The sequence below is a fragment of the Pelodiscus sinensis genome, chromosome 31 (assembly GCF_049634645.1).
Source record: "Pelodiscus sinensis isolate JC-2024 chromosome 31, ASM4963464v1, whole genome shotgun sequence".
NCBI classification, from domain to species: Eukaryota; Metazoa; Chordata; order Testudines; family Trionychidae; genus Pelodiscus; species Pelodiscus sinensis.
This window is the reverse complement of record NC_134741.1, coordinates 5,406,227-5,423,192: the sequence shown is the minus strand read 5'-3', so window position 1 is coordinate 5,423,192 and position 16,966 is coordinate 5,406,227. Positions and strand designations below refer to the sequence as shown.

General features: G+C 49.1%; 2 protein-coding genes and 3 non-coding genes across 5 annotated transcripts in view; 3 read left to right on the top strand and 2 right to left on the bottom strand.

Moving 5' to 3' along the window:
- LOC142821592 (uncharacterized) overlaps positions 1–16,966 on the top strand; it is a 361,188-nt gene that overhangs the window by 187,915 nt on the left and 156,307 nt on the right. The window lies entirely within an intron of this gene.
- On the bottom strand, positions 4,370–4,442 carry TRNAA-AGC (transfer RNA alanine (anticodon AGC)). The gene has a single exon. It is a non-coding gene; the product is annotated as a tRNA-Ala (tRNA).
- Positions 6,041–6,112, top strand: TRNAC-GCA (transfer RNA cysteine (anticodon GCA)). The gene has a single exon. It is a non-coding gene; the product is annotated as a tRNA-Cys (tRNA).
- Positions 6,835–6,916, top strand: TRNAS-AGA (transfer RNA serine (anticodon AGA)). Its single transcript has one exon. It is a non-coding gene; the product is annotated as a tRNA-Ser (tRNA).
- On the bottom strand, positions 13,002–16,036 carry LOC142821613 (uncharacterized). Its single transcript, XM_075913151.1, has one exon. It carries the CDS (start codon positions 16,026–16,028, stop codon positions 14,343–14,345), a length of 1,686 nt encoding a protein of 561 aa, XP_075769266.1. The 5' UTR covers positions 16,029–16,036; the 3' UTR covers positions 13,002–14,342.

Sequence of the window (16,966 nt, the reverse complement as noted above, 5' to 3'; positions counted from 1 at the left end):
TTTTCCGGAAATACTTAAAACGGAACAGTTTTCCGTTATAATTATTTCTGGAAAAAGCGCGTCTACATTGGCAGGATGCTTTTCCGGAAAAGCACTTTTTCCGAAAAAGCGTCCATGCCAATGTAGATGCGCTTTTCCGCAAAAAAGCCCCGATCGTCATTTTCGCGATCGGGGCTTTTTTGCAGAAAAGACTACTGGGCTGTCTACACTGGCCCTTTTTCAGAACAGTTTTTCCGGAAAAGGACTTTTGCCCGAACGGGAGCAGCATAGTTTTTCCGGAACAATGACCATTTTACATTAGATCGTCATTGCTTTTCCGGAAAAGCAAGCGGCCAGTGTAGACAGCGGCTGCTTTTCCGGAATAAGTGGCCAGTGTAGACACAGCTACACTGTTGATAAGCAGTTTTTTGCCAGACAAAATGCTGTTAATGAAGTTTTCTCTACCCATCTTGAGATGTGTTTCTTACCTGGTGACAGTGGGTGTCATTAGGATCCAACCCCATTCTCACAGCCTAGTGTGTTGCTATTCAAATGTCATTTGGACAGAATGTGACTCTGGGCTTTACAGCTAATTGCTGCTACTCTTCAGTCTGGCTACAGAAGAAGGCTTCAGTTTAGACCTACCAGATAGCTACAGAAAAACCACTTTGTTACAGAGAACCTTTCTAAGCATCAAATAGCAGGACCCAGAGCACAGCAAACAACTGCGAAGGGACTCCAACCCTCAGTCTTCTGATCCAAAGTCAGATGCCTTATCCATTAGGCCACACAGTCTTAGCTTGCTTAGAAATGGACATCTTGAAATGTGTAAGTAGACAGTAGTCAAACGAGTCCATCCTGTTTTATTATTATCCTTGTGTGGGGGCTTAGAAATCACGTCTGAGCTGGTGAATTATTTTTATTTTGTGTAACTAAGGATTTTGTGTAACCGGGGATTTTTCCTGAGTCTATGTCACTTCATGGCTATCTACCACCTAGGCTATCTCTATACTGCACCTCTCTTCCACAAACACATATGGAAATGAGGCACTGATTAGCATATTTCTGTGGTTTATTTACATAATTAATTAGGGTCCATTTTTGCACAAAAAGGAGCTGTGGAGACTTGGGCGCGTCCTGCCTCCTGCTTCACCTAGCTCCAGTCTGCCCTGGGCTGCTTTGTGCTTAGGGCTGTTTGTTGGTTCCATGATGTAAGGGGTAGCCCTAAGGATTCTGCAGACTGAGTTCAAATCTCAGTGCAGTATTCATTGGTGGGCTGCTGCAAAACCCTTCCGTTCCTTGCCCTCAGGCTGGTGAGAAGATAATTTTGTGCCTCCTGCTGGGTGTCTGATGCCCACTGGTGCTCCATTTCTTGTCTGGCTGGCTCAGCAGGAGGCTGGGATGTGCTGGGGCCATGGAACCTACCAGCCTGGCTAGAGATGCAGGGGACTGAGTTTGTGTTTCTCGCTGATGTTCTCACATCTGCTCCCAGCAGCTGCCAGGCTCTGCCTAGTGGCCTCCAGGGCTAAAGGGAGGGAGTCTCAGGATGGGACCTCAGAGAATGTGGGTTCCCTGCTTCTGAGAGAGGTAAAGAAACCTGTTCTACTCCCTGTGCTGGCTCTAGGCTGAGGGAAATCAACTCAACACACCTTGGTTGTGGAGCTATTGCCTTGGGCGTAGGAACAGCACAAGTGAGAGGCTAGACCAAGGTTCACTCAAGTGGTTTATTTTTTGTGGATCTTCCCCTCCTGCAGCCTTAGAGACTCTGGAACAAAAAAGACACATGAGAAGAACCCAACTTTCTTTCCTTGTGATCTAGCTCAGGTTTCACTCTGGGGTCTTTCTGCATGTGAAGTACCTGTGACAACCCCTGTGCTGCTGGGTTCTTCTGACCCTCATCTACGATGCCACCCACTTGGGGTAGCACTTGCCTTGATACTTGTAGAAGGGCCAATCTGGACAAATCAACATTTCTCAGGCGCCCTTACCTAGCTCAGCTGGCAGAGTGGACGGCTGGAGGGTTTGCTTGTCAAGTCACTCTTAGGTTGCTCGTTGGACTCCTGCTTGAAGAAGAGAGCCTTTTCCCTAGAGCCCAGTCTGAGCACAAGGTGGTTGCCTTGGGTCCATGTTTTCAGAGCCTTGAACTGACAATAAGATTGTGGGTACCAGCTGCCAATCACATTTCCTGGGCTGCACAGGCCTTGAGACCCTGGAGGGAAATGGGGAATGGCTGCACTTTGGAATTCAGAGATGTTGTCTGCAACCATCATTTAGTACGGTTTTAGAGACACTTTTCAGAAGAGGCTTTTCCGACCCATCCACAGGGACCCAAAAGTGGGAAAAACCTCCTCTTTCGGAAGAGCCCTTATTCCTAATAAATTGAGGAATACGGGCCTTCCGAAAGAACACACCCACTTTTTATGGAAAGTGATCTGAAAAAGTGGACTAGTTCCCTGGATGCGGCAAAGTTTTTCCGGGACACGAGAGGTATCCTGGAAAAACTCAGTAATATAGACATAGCCAAGCAGGGCGCCATGGCTCAACTGGCTAAAACAGAAACCAGACACAGAGCGGGTTTGAGCTGTCTCCAGCTGAGGGACGGGTGTGCCTGGTTTATGGGCATTGGCACAGGACAGTGCGGGTTCATATTCATTTAAAGAATCCAAACAATAGACCTCCAGAATGCGATGGAATTGGAGAGATAAATGTTCCCATTAAACAGACACTCTCCCCAGAGGGCACTTGGACTTAAACCAAGGACCACTTAATCTGTAGTGAAACACTCTACTGTGAGCTATACCCCCATGCTCAACACCTGCATGCAGCCCCTATTGAGAACGGGGCAGGGACCAAGAGGCTTTTGTGTAACACACATCTCAGGTGGGATGGCCCCTCACTCACGCCAGATAGTGACTGGTCCTAACAAGGTCTAGAGAAGTAGTGGGGGCGGGGAGGTCATCGTGTTCCCTGCTCTTGCTCTGCCTCTTCCCCCAAAGCCTTCACCAAGGGTTAGTAACAGACTATTTGTCCCAGTTTAAATCCAGCAGAAGAAGCCTTAGCAGGTGTGGCTGTGGTGTAGTGGTTATCTCTGGTTCTCTGGTTCAATCCTAGGCTTTGGTATGTCTCTCGGTGCAGCAGGGCCCTCTCTGCTCCCCTTGTCATGCTCGTGCCCTGTCATATCCCCTCATCCATCCTGGCAGCAGCCCACCTTTGCTTCTAAACCTCCCTCAGATTGGCTGCTTCTGCTTCCTTGGCTAAAGTCCCCTCCCCCTGTGCGTGTGGCTGGCAGGGATTGCTAGAGGGATCCATTTACATGTAGCTTCACTGAAACCCCCCTCATTGGCCTGCGCCCAGGTCAGTCCATGTGTGTTAAAGGGCCTCAGGGAGCACAGAGCAGAGGGATCCCCTCGACACACACACACAGTCCCAGCCCCAAGCCTCCCCCATATCCCAGATCCTGTGCCCTGACTTCTCTACCCTCCCACATCCTCACCACTGCCCAGAGCCCCCCCCCCACTCTCACACACTCCCCAAATCCCTGCCTTGAGCCTCCCACACTCCACATTTTAATTTCTTACAGGTACTGTCCTATCACAAACCCTCCCCCAACTTCCTGCCTTGAGCCTCCCCCGGCCCAAGGGGTGGTGCCCAGTAGAACAGTCCCTGTAAGAAATGTGTCACTTTCACCCCTGGGAGCAGCTCAGCCATGCAAAGGGGCTGCCTGGGGCAGGACATTAGCCCTGGAGGGCAGGGGTGGGTGTGGCAGTGACATCATAAGGGCCTTTTGCAGCCCCTCAGCTTATTGGCTAAAGGAGGTTGGGAGGTGATGACCTCACAGAGAGTCCATGACAATAGCCAGGTGGGACAGGCTGCAGGGCAGGGGCCATCTCAGAGCCCCCCCCGCCCCATGGCTTTGCTGCAGGGAGTCTCCTCGAGATCTGCCCTTGAGGCCTTTTCGGAGCCTTCTCCTTTCCCACGACTAACTGACCTAGAAGGCCGACGTCCCTGTGGAGAAGGGACGTGCCTCCAAGAAGGCTTCTGTAAATGCAGCAGGGGAATTAGCTCAAGTGGTAGAGCGCTTGCTTAGCATGCGAGAGGCAGTGGGATCGATGCCCACATTCTCCAACTGCAGTTCAGCTCTTACTCCTTATTTTCACACAACGGAGGCAGCAGGCAGAGCTGGCCCAATGCACCAGCCTCCCAGGGCACGGGAGGCCAAGGCACAAGCAGCTGCCTGGCCTAATTTATCTGGCTTCCCCAGGTTGGCACCCAGGGGCATTATCAGCTGAGGTTTCCCCCCTCCCTGTCTGTCACATGAGCGTTGGGCTCATCAACAGGCTGGTCAGCAGCAGCTGCAGTTACCTGGGCACCGCAATAAGAGAAGAGCTTCTGTTTCTACCTGGCTTTGAACCAGGGACCTTTTGCATGCTAGGCAAACGTGATAACCACTACACCACAGAAACACATTTCAAGGGAGGGGACTTGTCTGACTGTTCTGTTCCTGGCTCTTTCTAACACCCTGCTCTGCAGGGGAGGGGGATGCTCCTTGTGAACACTCCACCTCTTGTTCTCAGGGAAGCTGGGGTGAAAAGCTGCTAGACTCCTGCCCTCCTGGGCCAAGCCGTGACAGAGGTAGCAGGATTCGCTCCCATCTTCTTCTGCCTGTGCCCTGGTGTTGAGGGGCCAGCCCCTTTCCTGCTGCCCAGGAGTCAGGACTCAGGACCCTTCCCCAAATATACAACCCCCCCCAGAGACCCTCTGTTCAGCTCATACTGTCTGGTTGCGTCCAGCATGGGCTGAGCAGGTGACCTGACCAACAGCTGGGAGAGCATCAGGCACCTGACCACAAGTCTGATCAGTCTGGGGACCAAGCTCCATTGGTCCTCACACACCCAGCACAGGAGTAAAACTGCCTCTGGGGAACCTCAGGACAAGGAATGTAAAACCCACAGAGCACAAGGAGCTCACAGCAACCAGCCCAGCAGGTCCCACTGAGACTTGAACTCAGATTGCAGGATTCAAAGTCCTGAGTGCTGCCTCTTACACCATGGGACCTACATATACAGCTTCTGCTGGGGACCTAGGATAGTCAGGTCTCAGGCTGGCCTCTGCTCTCTTGGCTTCCCACCAAGGCTATGTCTACACTCGCAGCTTCTTGCGCGAGTAATATGCAAATGAGGCTAAGCATGGAATATCTCCAAGCCTCATTTGCATACCTAATGAGACACCATTTTTTTCAGAAGAGGCTTTTGCCCAAGAAGGAGTTACATCTATTACTTTTCAGGAAGAACAGCATTGCGTAAGAGGGTTTTTCTTGCACAAGAGGGGCAGTGTAGACGCTCCTTCTTGCGCAAGAGCCTCTTCTGAAAAAAATGGTGGCTCATTAGGTATGCAAATGAGGGTCAGCTAGATTCCATGCTTAGCCTCATTTGCATATTACTCGCGCAAGAAGCCACGAGTGTAGACATAGCCCAAGAGTTTCATCTCTCAGGACTCTCTGGCTACATCTCCACGGCACATTTATTTTGGAATAAGCTATTCTTGAACAGTGATTTCAAAATAGCACGTCTACACTGCAGGGAAACTTCATAATGAGTCCGAGTCAGGCTCCGCTAATGTAGACGAGTTATCTCGATTTAGAGCCCTGGTAGAAATAACTTAGAATGGGCCTAGGGAGGGGCCATTTTGAAATAGCGGAAGTGGAGCATCTCCACAAGCATTATTCTGAAATAGCTAATTGGGAATAGGTATTATTCTTTGTAGAATGAGGTTTACAGAAGTTGGAATAAGCCATCTAATACTTCAGATTATTTCACATTAACAGAATTGCTGCACAGACTTTGGCATTGTTATTCTAAATGGCCATATTCCAAAATAACTTTTCTGTGTAGACAGAACCTCTGTCCTGCCCCAGCTCTGCTGTGTTCAGGACAAATTCCTCGTTAGGGTCCATCACAGTCTGGGCTCAGTGAGGGTCCATCCCACCTGAGATGTGTGTTACACAAAAGCCTTGTGTTCCCTGCCCAGTGCCCAACACGGGCTGCAGGTATGTGTTTTGTGTGGGGGAGTAGCTCAGTGGCAGAGTGTTTGACTGCAGATCAAGTGGTCCTTGGTTCAAATCCAAGTGCCCCCTTAGGAAATCTTCCTTCAATAAACATTTACCTCTCCAGTTCTATTGCCTCCTGGAATTCTGTTGTATGTGGACTCTTTAAATGAATACAAACCATTAATGTTTTCTGGCACCAATACACATAAACCAGGCAAACCTGTTCCTCAGCTGGAACCAGCTCAAACCCGCTGTGTGTCTAGTTTGCATTTCCAGCAATTCAACAAGGGTGTGATTTAGATGCCCATGGGCAGGTCATTGCTCTCCGTGGGCTGGGCTGTGCAGAAGAACAAGAACCACACCCAGCTGGGGAGGAAGGGCTGCGGTCAACCTTCTGGAGTTCGATTTAGTGAGTCCAACTAAGACCAGAGAGCACCTGACTAGCGGCCAGAAATCTGCTCTTGCTGCCTTTGGCTTCCTGCTGTGAGGCCATGGCCAAGCTCAACTGCAGGAAGCCGACTCCAGCTACATAAGGAGGGATGGTGGGAGGAGCAGACACATTGGCCAGGCACCACTGGGGGCTGCCTCCCTCACCTCCCCCATTCCTGGCAGGTACCTTGGCCAGCTTGGCCATGGGTCCGCTCTCTGGGACAGCGAACACGGACACAAGGCAGGATTCTCTCATTCTAGGACCATTTGTTGGTTTTTCACCTGTCACAGCTACAGACTAACAGGGCCCCACCGAAGGGAACGACTATGTGGCCCTCAGATCTTTTGTTTGCTGGTGCCCAGGCACTGCTGAGCTCACAGCTGTGATGGCTGAGTGGTTAAGGTGTTGGACTAGAAATCCAATAGGGTTTCCCTGCGCAGGTTCAAATTCTGCTCATAACAAGGCCTGTGTTTTGGCCACACCTTTAACCAGAGCAAAAAACCCCTGAGACACTCTCCCCATCCCCTGTCAATCCCCTTCTACTTCTTTCAGTGCCACGTCCAGACTGAAGAGGACACTCTTTCTACGAGGTAGAAGGGACGTGTCCAGAGAACAGGGTTTTCCAAAATTTGGTGCCATGTAGCAGCAGATGGCAGGAGCCAAAGAGGCTTGACAGCCTGTTCCATCCCAGCACGCCGCCCTCCCAGCCCGCTGCTGCTCCAGGAGGGGGTGTCAAGCCATGTGCATCGGGGCATTGTGATGTCATATGTGATACCTGAGTGTTGCTCAGCACTGGTAGGAGACAGGGAGGGATAAAATGATCTAATGGCACCTGAAGCCTTTCAGAACAACTCCCAGCCCCAACCGCAAGATCCAGCCCTTCCCTCCATCCTCACTGGGGTCTGCTGGGAACTGTCTGGACTCAAGCCAACCCAGTTTCACCCTAAGGATTGCCTGTTCTGTAAAAGCTGCGCCCTGGAAATGAGAAAGCAGCTAAACTCCCCTACCTGCAAAACCTGCTCCTGCCCAGCCCTCCTTGTTCCAGAGCCCACAACATCTCTGGGGCTGCCCAAGGCGCCTTTCTGAAAGGGCCACTTGTGGGACTGACACCTGTGGGCCGGCTAGCTCGGATGTTTAGGACGTGGTGCTCATATCACACAGACGCGTCTTAAGAGCAAGCCCCTTGTTTCAAACTATAATGGGCTCGCTATTCCGACATCCCTGCAAACCTCATGGCACGAGGAGCGAGGGGCGTTTTGGAATAGCGATTTATTTGAAAATAAGTGCTGTGTAGCAAGCGCCAAATTACAAAATAAGCTATTTCAAAATTGACTCAAAATAAGCTACACAATTGCATTGCTTATTTTGAGCAATGGGATGCACCCCTAGTGAGTTAGAGCCCAGCTCTGCCCCCAGCTCCATACACCCACTGCTGCCTTGCAGGCTCATGTCCTGCCCCTGGCCAGCCCCTTGGAATGTGTGAGCTACTCTCCCTGCCCCCCTCACTCAGGGCTGGTTCTGGGCCTCAAGCAGGGAGCATCAGAGGTTGCTCAGGGTGCTACATTGTTAGGCCAGAGGCCCTCCTGTGGGGCCATAGAGCCAGGGAGAGATTCACTGAACAGGCCAAGGTCACTCAGTGAGTTAGAGCCAAGATCTGCCCCCAGCTCCCTTCCGCACCCACCGATGTGCTGACTCACTTGCTGCCATGGGGCTGTTTGCATTGGCCTCTTGTCTCTGGAACCAGGGTTAAGCCACAGCTGAGGCTCTGGGCAGGAGACTGGGTATGGGGGGGTCTGAGTGTGTGTTCCTCTGGCTCAGCTTTTCCCTTTCTTCTACCCCAGCAATTGCCCTGTTGCAAAGCAGAGGGAGAGGATGAGGAGCTAGCTGAACTTTGGGGCTCTGTGGTACAATGGTAAGCATGTTAGCTATCTAAGCAGCGGTGCTTGGAATGAACCCACCCAATTATTCAAAGGTTTTGGGTTCAAATCCCACCACAGTCACTTTTATATAATTTCCAGAGCGGCTTTTACAGAAGAGGCTGGACCTGCCCTTGTTGCATGATGGGAGTGACAGGGAGCTTGTGACAGGACCTCTCTGTAACATGCCTGTAACTCTAGTGTCTGGCTCTGACACTCCAGCAGTGGGGCCATCCAGCCCGATTCAGACCAGGCCGGTCGGAGCCTCTCGCGCTTATCAAGGGGAATTCTGCACTTGCAGACTACAAAACGCGGTAGTCTAGACGTACCCTTAGTGGCTGTCTCTGTCTACAAAAACTGTTCAGACCCCATCCTACTCATCACTGGTGTTAGGTGAAGATCTGAGTGCTAAAAGCCCAGGTATCCAAAGTCAGAAGCAAGGGTCTAGAAGGCCCAGGAGTGACAGCTAGAGGGAGGTGGCTGTAGCAGAGCAGTGTCTGTGTCTGTCTGGAGACAAAGCGGAGCCTGAGGATGAGAAGGCCCATGAGAGGCAGAGACTCCAGAGCAGTGGGGGGTAATTATTTGGTCTGACAGAAAATCCCCAGGCCCTGAGCATGGTGCGGGTGAAGCCCATGGGGCAGTTTGCCTGATGGGATTTGAGGACATGGAGAAGCTGGGAAACTCTTTGGGTGGATAACATCCCTAGCTGTGCTGTGCCCCGGGCTTCCTGGAATCAGCCGCTGATCAGTTTCAGCAGCAGCTGACTTGGGGACGCCTGGGTTTCTTAAGTTGAATCCGTATGTAAGTCAGAACTGGCGTCCAGATTCAGTCGCTGTTGAAACTGATCAGTTTCAGCAGCGGCTGACGCCAGTTCCGACTTACATACAGATTCAACTTAAGAACAAACCTACAGTCCCTATCTTGTACGTAACCCGGGGACTGCCTGTTTACTATATCTACTGGATCCCCCTTGTCTGCATGTTTGTTAACCCCTCCAAAGAACTCTAATAGATTACTAAGACATGATTTCCCTTTACAGAAACCATGTTGACTTTTGCCCAAATTATGTTCTTCTACGTGCCCCAATTTTATTCTTTACTATTTTATTCTTTACTATTGTTTTGACTAATTCGCCCGGTACTGAAGTTAGACTTATCGGTCTGTAATTGCCAGGATCACCTCTAGAGCCCTTTTTAAATATTGGTGTCACAGTAGCTACCTTCCAGTCATCAGGTACGGAAACCGATTTAAAGGATAGGTTACAAACCACAGATAATAGTTCAGCAATTTCCTATTTGAGTTCTTTTAGAACCCTTGGATGAATGCCATCTAATCCCGGAGATTTGTTAACATTAAGTTTTTCTATTTGTTCCAAAACCTCCTCTGATGACACTTCAATCCGGGACAGTCCCTCAGATTCATCACCCACAAAGTACGGTACAGATTTGGGAATCTTCCTATCGCCCACAGCCGTGAAGACTGAATTATCCCCATATTTCACATACAGTGTGACTCCACCACCCACCCGGCCTGCTCTAGCCTTCTGATATATTTTATATCCCAGTATGATTGTCCCCCACAGATTTTCCTCATTCCACCAGGTTTCAGTGATGCCTATTATGTCAATCTCCTCCTTTAATACAAGGTACTCTAGTTCACCCATCTTATTAGTCAGACTCCTAGCATTTGTGTAGCAGCACTTTAAAAATTTGCCACTGCTTATTTGTCTGCCCTTCTCTGATGCATTGGATTCCTTTATATGCAGTTGTTTGTCTACTCTGGCCCATGGTTTGTCCTCTCCCCTCCTTTCTTTCTGACTACAGCTTAGAGAATCTCTATCAATGGATTCTCCTCTAAGAGTAGTCTCCATCCGATTTACATGCATCTCCGCACCAATCGGCTTTCCCCCATCTCCTAGTTTAAAAACTGCTCTACGGTCTTTTTAATGTTTAGTGCCAGTAGTCTGCTTCCACCCTGGTTTAGATGGAGCCCATCCTTCCTGTATAGGCTCCCCCTCTCCCAAAAGTGTCCCCAGTTCCTAATAAATCCAAACCCCTCTTCCCTACACCATTGTCTCATCCACGCATTCAGACTCTGAAGCTCTGCCTGCCTACCTGGCCCTGCGTGTGGAATATATATATATATATATATATATATATATATATCCAATAAACTCCAATAACTCCCAGAATCATGAAAACGACAAATCTTGTACCAAACAATTCAGTCGTGAGGATTATTAAGTCCTCTTTCCTTCGTGATTGTAAGTTATATCGTGGAGACTCTGTTTCTGTAGAATGTGTAACTCATTCTGCTGCAACTGGAGGTGCAGTAGCTGAGAACGGATGTAGATCAGCTGGAGGAGGTACCTTTTTGCAGTGCGATGTGTGTACCCAGCTCTGGAGTCCTTCACATTTTACAGCAGTGTGAGTGGGACTTTGTAAGGCCCTTTCCAGCAAGGTTGGAGGGCATTTTTCTGCTGGTGTGCCTTGATGCAGAGCCAGTCTCCAGGCTCTAAAGGATGACACGGCTCCGATACAAGTTCAAGAAGGGCTTCCTTGGCATGAGTGTGAATAGACCCTACACATTTCATTAAGGCTTTACAGTAACTTAACATAACATCATCTATTATATGTAGATCAAATTAATGCGGTGCTCTAAGCGGGGTGTGTAATAATCTCATAGGTCTACTGGTTAAAATTTTGTGGGGAGATAGCACGTTTCCAATTCCCTGTACCCCGATATACAATAAGGTCAAAGGTAATGCATCTGGCCAATTAAGGTCAGAGTCCTCACAGATTTTAGCTAATTTGGTCTTTAGGTCAGAGTTTTTTCTTTCTACCGCTCCACTGGACTGTGGATGGTATGCACAGTGTAAATGCTGTTGGATTCCTAGAGCAGCACATACCTTTTGAACTACTTGTCCTGTGAAATGAGTTCCCCGGTTACTGTCTAAAGAAAGAGGCACTCCGAACTGGGGGATTAATTCTCTGAAGAGTTTCTTGGCAACCATAGTAGCATCAGCATGTTTATAAGGATAAGCTTCTAACCATCCCGAAAACATATTAATGATTACAAGAATGTACTCATATCCACAAGATTTAGGCATTTATACAAAATCCATTTGTAAATTCACAAAGGGTCCCCACAGTGAGGGGTGTGCTGCAATTTTAGTTTTTACCCTTTGTCCAATGTTATGAGCTAAACAGATAGAGAAAGTACTGCAGTACTGTGCCACCACAGCAAGGAAATGTGGGGTGAACCAATCCTGCTGCACCGTGGCAATCATCCCCCCTGTGTTCATGTGGGCCACCGAGTGGGGCACACGCACAAAGGTAGAGTAGGAGGGTTTGAGGCACAACCAGGTGGCCGGAGCGAGTTGGGGTGCAACAAGAAGCCCCGCCGCAGCCAGTCTGCTTTTTCAGTCTCAGGTGCCTTACCTTGTAGCCCAGTCAGTTCTGTGAGGGACGCCTACATTGGCTGGGCTACAGAAGGGCAGACAAGAACATGTTTAGGAGCCTGAGGGCCAGAAAGGGCTGCATTCTTTGCTGATTGATCAGCAAAGGCATTTTTATAGGTAACTTCATCAGAAGGGGCCAAGTGTGCATAACACTTGACAATAGTCAAGGAGGAGGGTAAAGGAAAGCACAAAGAAGTACATTTACAGAACAGCTATAGTAGATGGGGAAAACAGCAAAGGTAAGGAAGCCACGTTGCTTTCACAACTGTCTACAATTGTGGCTGACGGATGCCCCAGTCAGATACATTCACACACTCAAAAAACGCATGATTTAACAACTGGACTTATATACCAGACTCTCCCATCAGAACTTTCTTATTTCCAAACTCCTGACAGAACTGTGGGTTTTTTTTAAGCAGGCACACTGATTTTGTACTGACCTGAGTTTAAAGGTTCGGATCCAGCAATTCCACCAAGCACCTGAAGCCAACCAGAAGCCCTCTACTGATTCTCAAAGAAGGGATTTAAAAGGCCCCTCACCTTGCTTGTGGTGCCTGGAGTTAGGTAGGGAGTGGCCCATGGTTTTTCCCGAACGAAAAGCAGGATGTGTGGATCTGAGTCACGGCATCAGAATTGTCGTGGAATAAACACACCCTAGGTTTACGGTTCAGATCAGACAAAACCATTTTGATATCCCAGCTGGGGGTGGTGGTGTTGCAGATGGCAGGGAGTTACCCCTTACCGATACAAGCCTCTCCTCATACTCAAACATCTGAGATATTTATACCTTCTTACAAAGTCACAGTGGAAATTTACAGAGAAAAAAGGAAGTAAGGCACTTTACTCTTAGATGGTAACATCTGCTTGACCCGATAAAGTGCAAGCAGTGCGATTTTTTGTTTGTTTGTTTAACAGCATTGTGGTTTCCTGCTCAACTTGCTAAGGAAGTTCACTTCTGACGCAGGATACACTGCGTACAGTTCAGTCTTTGGCCAGGCTAGTGAGGCCTACCTCCACAGTATGTATTGGACATAAATATTTTAGTTAATTTAAAAGGGTACGTCTACACTACGTTAATTCGAACTAACTTAGTTCAAATTAGTTAATTCGAACTAAGCTAATTCGAACTAACAGATCTCAACTAAAAAACTAGTTTGAATTAGCGTTTTGATAATTCAAACTAGAATGTCCACATTAAGTGGACCCTGAACCAGGCTTAAGGATGGCCGGAAGCAGTGCCAGCAGGGCATCAGAGGAGGACTTAGACCGTGAAGATGCTGTCTCAGGCTAGCCGAGGGGTGTGCTTAAAGGGTCCCGACCTCCACCCCAGACAGACAGTTCTCAGGGGTGTCCCGCTTGCAAAGCAGTCCTGGCTTGGATTGCCCGGAGTACCCACACTGGGCACATCACAGCACTCGGCCATCAGACAGGCTGCACTTGCCGCAGGCTGCCATCTGGGGAGAGGGGGCAATTGGGGGGCTGTCCATACACAGCATCAACAGAGCCCATAGCCATAACTCCCCATACAAACTCCAAACAAGTACACAAATACCATACACAGAATCAGCACAATATCAGCTTTCGTTTGACACCTCAAACGGCCCACTTTGTACCAAATTTGGGGCAAACAGTTCCCCGTGATCACAGCAGTTATCTGTATGCTCACATTAAAATCCAATAATGTGATGGGGCCTCAAGAAAGGGTTGGGGTCTTGAGGAAGGATCTGGGATGCAGAAGCAGGCAGGTGTCTGGCCAGGGGGAAGATGCAATGTGTGGCCAGGAGAAAGGGTGCAAGAAAAAGAAAAAAGGAGGGTGTCAGTGTAAGCTGGGGGTGCTGGCGGAAAAGGAATTGAGGTGATTGGGAGGAAGTGTCTGGGAAGGTCAGCAAATATTACCTGGCTTTGGGCCCCCTTGCAGCAACATCTCCAGTCACACTGTCCTGGTCACCCTGGAGGGAGGCTCTGCTGCTGCAGCAGCAGCCACACAGACTAGGGCCAGCCCCGCACACCAGAGGCACCACTACTGCACCCATTCAGTCCAGGGCTAGAGGTGTTGCTGCTGCAGCCATGCAGCCCAGGACCAGCCCCAGAGGCACACCTGACATGGCCATGCGGCCCTTGAGGCCAGCAGTGCAGTGCCAGCAGTGCCTCTAGTGCCGGCCTCAGGTTGTATAGCAAAGACTCAGCCTAGCGCTGCCTCCTCTCTAGTGGTTAAAAAGCATGAAAAGGGGGTTGGGCTAAACTCTTTCCCCCTCAGTACATCTTCATTTGGAGGTGGGGCCTGGCACTGCCTTGTGAACAGGATCAAAGCCTTAGGTAGGCTGCATTCTGTCAACAGAGAAAAATTTTGCTCACCACCACTATATGGTTTCTCACCTATGTGGGTTCAACTATATGCAACAAGACTTGAACTCTCACTATAGCATTTCCCAAAGTCAGAGCAGTTAAAGGATTTCTCTTCTGTTAGAGTTCTCATGGATAACAAGGTGTGACTTCTGACTGCAGCATTTCCTACAGTGAGAACAGGTGAATAGCTTCTTCTGCATGGGTTTTCCTATGTCTAACAAGGGTTGAGGTCTGACTGAAGCTTTTCCCACAATCAGAGCAGCTGAAGGGTTTCTCCCCTGTGTGGGCCCTCCTATGGACAACAAGGGCTGAGGTCTGACTGAAGCTTTTCCCACAGTCAGAGCAGCTGAAGGGTTTCTCTCCTGTGTGGGCTCTCCTATGGATAACAAGGTATGACCGCCGACTGAAGCTTTTCCCACAGTCAGAGCAACCGAAGGGTTTCTCTCCTGTGTGAACTCTCCTATGGATAACAAGCTGTGACCGGTCATTGAATCTTTTCCCACAGTCAGAGCAGCTGAAGGGTCTCTCTCCTGTGTGGGCTCTCCTATGGGTAACAAGGTATGACTGCCGACTGAAGCTTTTCCCACAGTCAGAGCAGCTGAAGGGTTTCTCTCCTGTGTGGACTCTCCTATGGATAACAAGGTTTGACCTCTGACTGAAGCTTTTCCCACAGTCAGAGCAGCTGAAGGGTTTCTCTCCTGTGTGGGCTCTCCTATGGCTAACAAGGGTTGAGGACTGACTAAAGCTTTTCCCACAGTCAGAGCAACTGAAGGGTTTCTCTCCTGTGTGAGCTCTCCTATGGAGAACAAGGGTTGAGGACTGACTAAAGCTTTTCCCACAGTCAGAGCAGCTGAAGGGTTTCTCTCCTGTGTGGGCTCTCCTATGGATAACAAGGGTTGAGTTCTGACTGAAGCTTTTCCCACAGTCAGAGCAGCTGAAGGGTTTCTCTCTTGTGTGGGCTCTCCTATGGATAACAAGGGCTGAGGTCTGACTGAATCTTTCCCCACAGTCAGAGCAGCTGAAGGGTTTCTCTTCTGTGTGGGCTCTCCTATGGCTAATAAGCTGTGACCATCGACTGAAGCTTTTCCCACAGTCAGAGCAGCTGAAAGGTTTCTCTCCTGTGTGGGTTATCCTATGTTTAACAAGGTGTGAACTGTGCCTGAAGCTTTTCCTACAGTCAGAGCAGCTGAAGGGTTTCTCTCCTGTGTGGACTCTCCTATGGATAACAAGGGTTGAGTTCTGACTGAAGCTTTTCCCACAGTCAGAGCAGCTGAAGGGTTTCTCTCTTGTGTGGACTCTCCTATGGAGGACAAGGTGTGAACACTGACTGAAGCTTTTCCCACAGTCAGAGCAGCTGAAAGGTTTCTCTCCTGTGTGGGTTCTCCTATGTCTAACAAGGTTTGACCTGTGCCTGAAGCTTTTCCCACAGTCAGGGCAGCTGAAGGGTTTTTCTCCCGTGTGAACTCTCCTATGTCTAACAAGGTGTGATCTCCGACTGAAGCTTTTCCCACAGTCAGAGCAGCTGAAGGGTTTCTCTTCTGAGTGGGCTCTTTCATGTTTAATAAGAGTTGCACAGTCACTGGAAGAACAAGGTGAATGTTGATGGGGGATTTTCTTTTGAACAGTTTTTGTGTTTGTTTTCAACCTTCTGCTCCTGTGACTGGATTTATCCTGTCCTGCTCCTGGATGGTTTCCCTGCTGTCTTTGTAGACTACGCTGACTGTCACAAGTCTCTCCTTGCTCAGGACTCTGAGAAACATGCCCTTCAGATCTTTCCACTAACACCCCACATGGAGCCATTTGCTCAGGTCCTTCCTCCTGAAGACTCCTCTCACTGTTCTCATTCAGCATCTCATCACCTGCTGGGATGGAGAGAGGAACCACACAGGAGTCATTAGGTTGTACGAACAGGTGTGTTGTAAGCAAAACTCGTGAAGTCATTCTGCCGCTCTACTCTGCACTAGTTAGGCCTCAGCTGGAGTACTGTGTCCAGTTCTGGGCGCCACATTTCAAGAAAGATGTGGAGAAATTGGAAAGGGTACAGAGAAGAGCGACAAGAATGATTAAAGGTCTAGAGAACATGACCTATGAAGCCAGGCTTCATGAACTGGGCTTGTTTAGTTTGGAAAAAAGAAGATTAAGGGGGGACATGATAGCTGTTTTCAAATATCTAAAAGGGTGTCACAAGGAGGAAGGAGAAAATTTGTTTCTCTTGGTTTCTGAGGACAGGACAAGGAGTAATGGGCTTAAAGTGCAGCAAGGGAGGTTTAGATTGGACATTAGGAGAAAATTCCTAACTGTCAGGGTGGTCAAATATTGGAATAAATTGCCAAGGGAGGTGGTGAAATCTCCCTCTCTGGAGATATTTAAGAACAGGTTAGATAGACATCTGTCAGGGATGGTGTAGGTGGAGCTTGGTCCTGCCTTGAGGGCGGGGGGCTGGACTCGATGACCTCTCGAGGTCCCTTCCAGTCCTATAATTCTATGATTCAATGTGCTGAGCTGAAATAAAAATTCTGAATGGTGAATAGAAAATGGGGGAGAAACCCAAAGAATGACTGGAAAGATTCAATAATCATGAGCCGAGTTCACCCTGCTCCCCCATAACTATTTCCCCACGGGCAAGATGGTGGGAACCACAATGAGACCTTGGCTGTGGGAAGAGCAGCACCGCTATTATGTCACTGAATCTCCTCTCACACAGGAGCCAGGATTACTGGGGCAGATACTGCTGATATTGGGGGTTCGGGCAATGAAGGACCCTGTACCAAACCCAACCCAACCCAGCT

Bases quoted from the DNA above. Each gene is read 5' to 3' on its own strand.
- LOC142821613 (XM_075913151.1), bottom strand. From the start codon at position 16,028: ATGCTGAATGAGAACAGTGAGAGGAGTCTTCAGGAGGAAGGACCTGAG.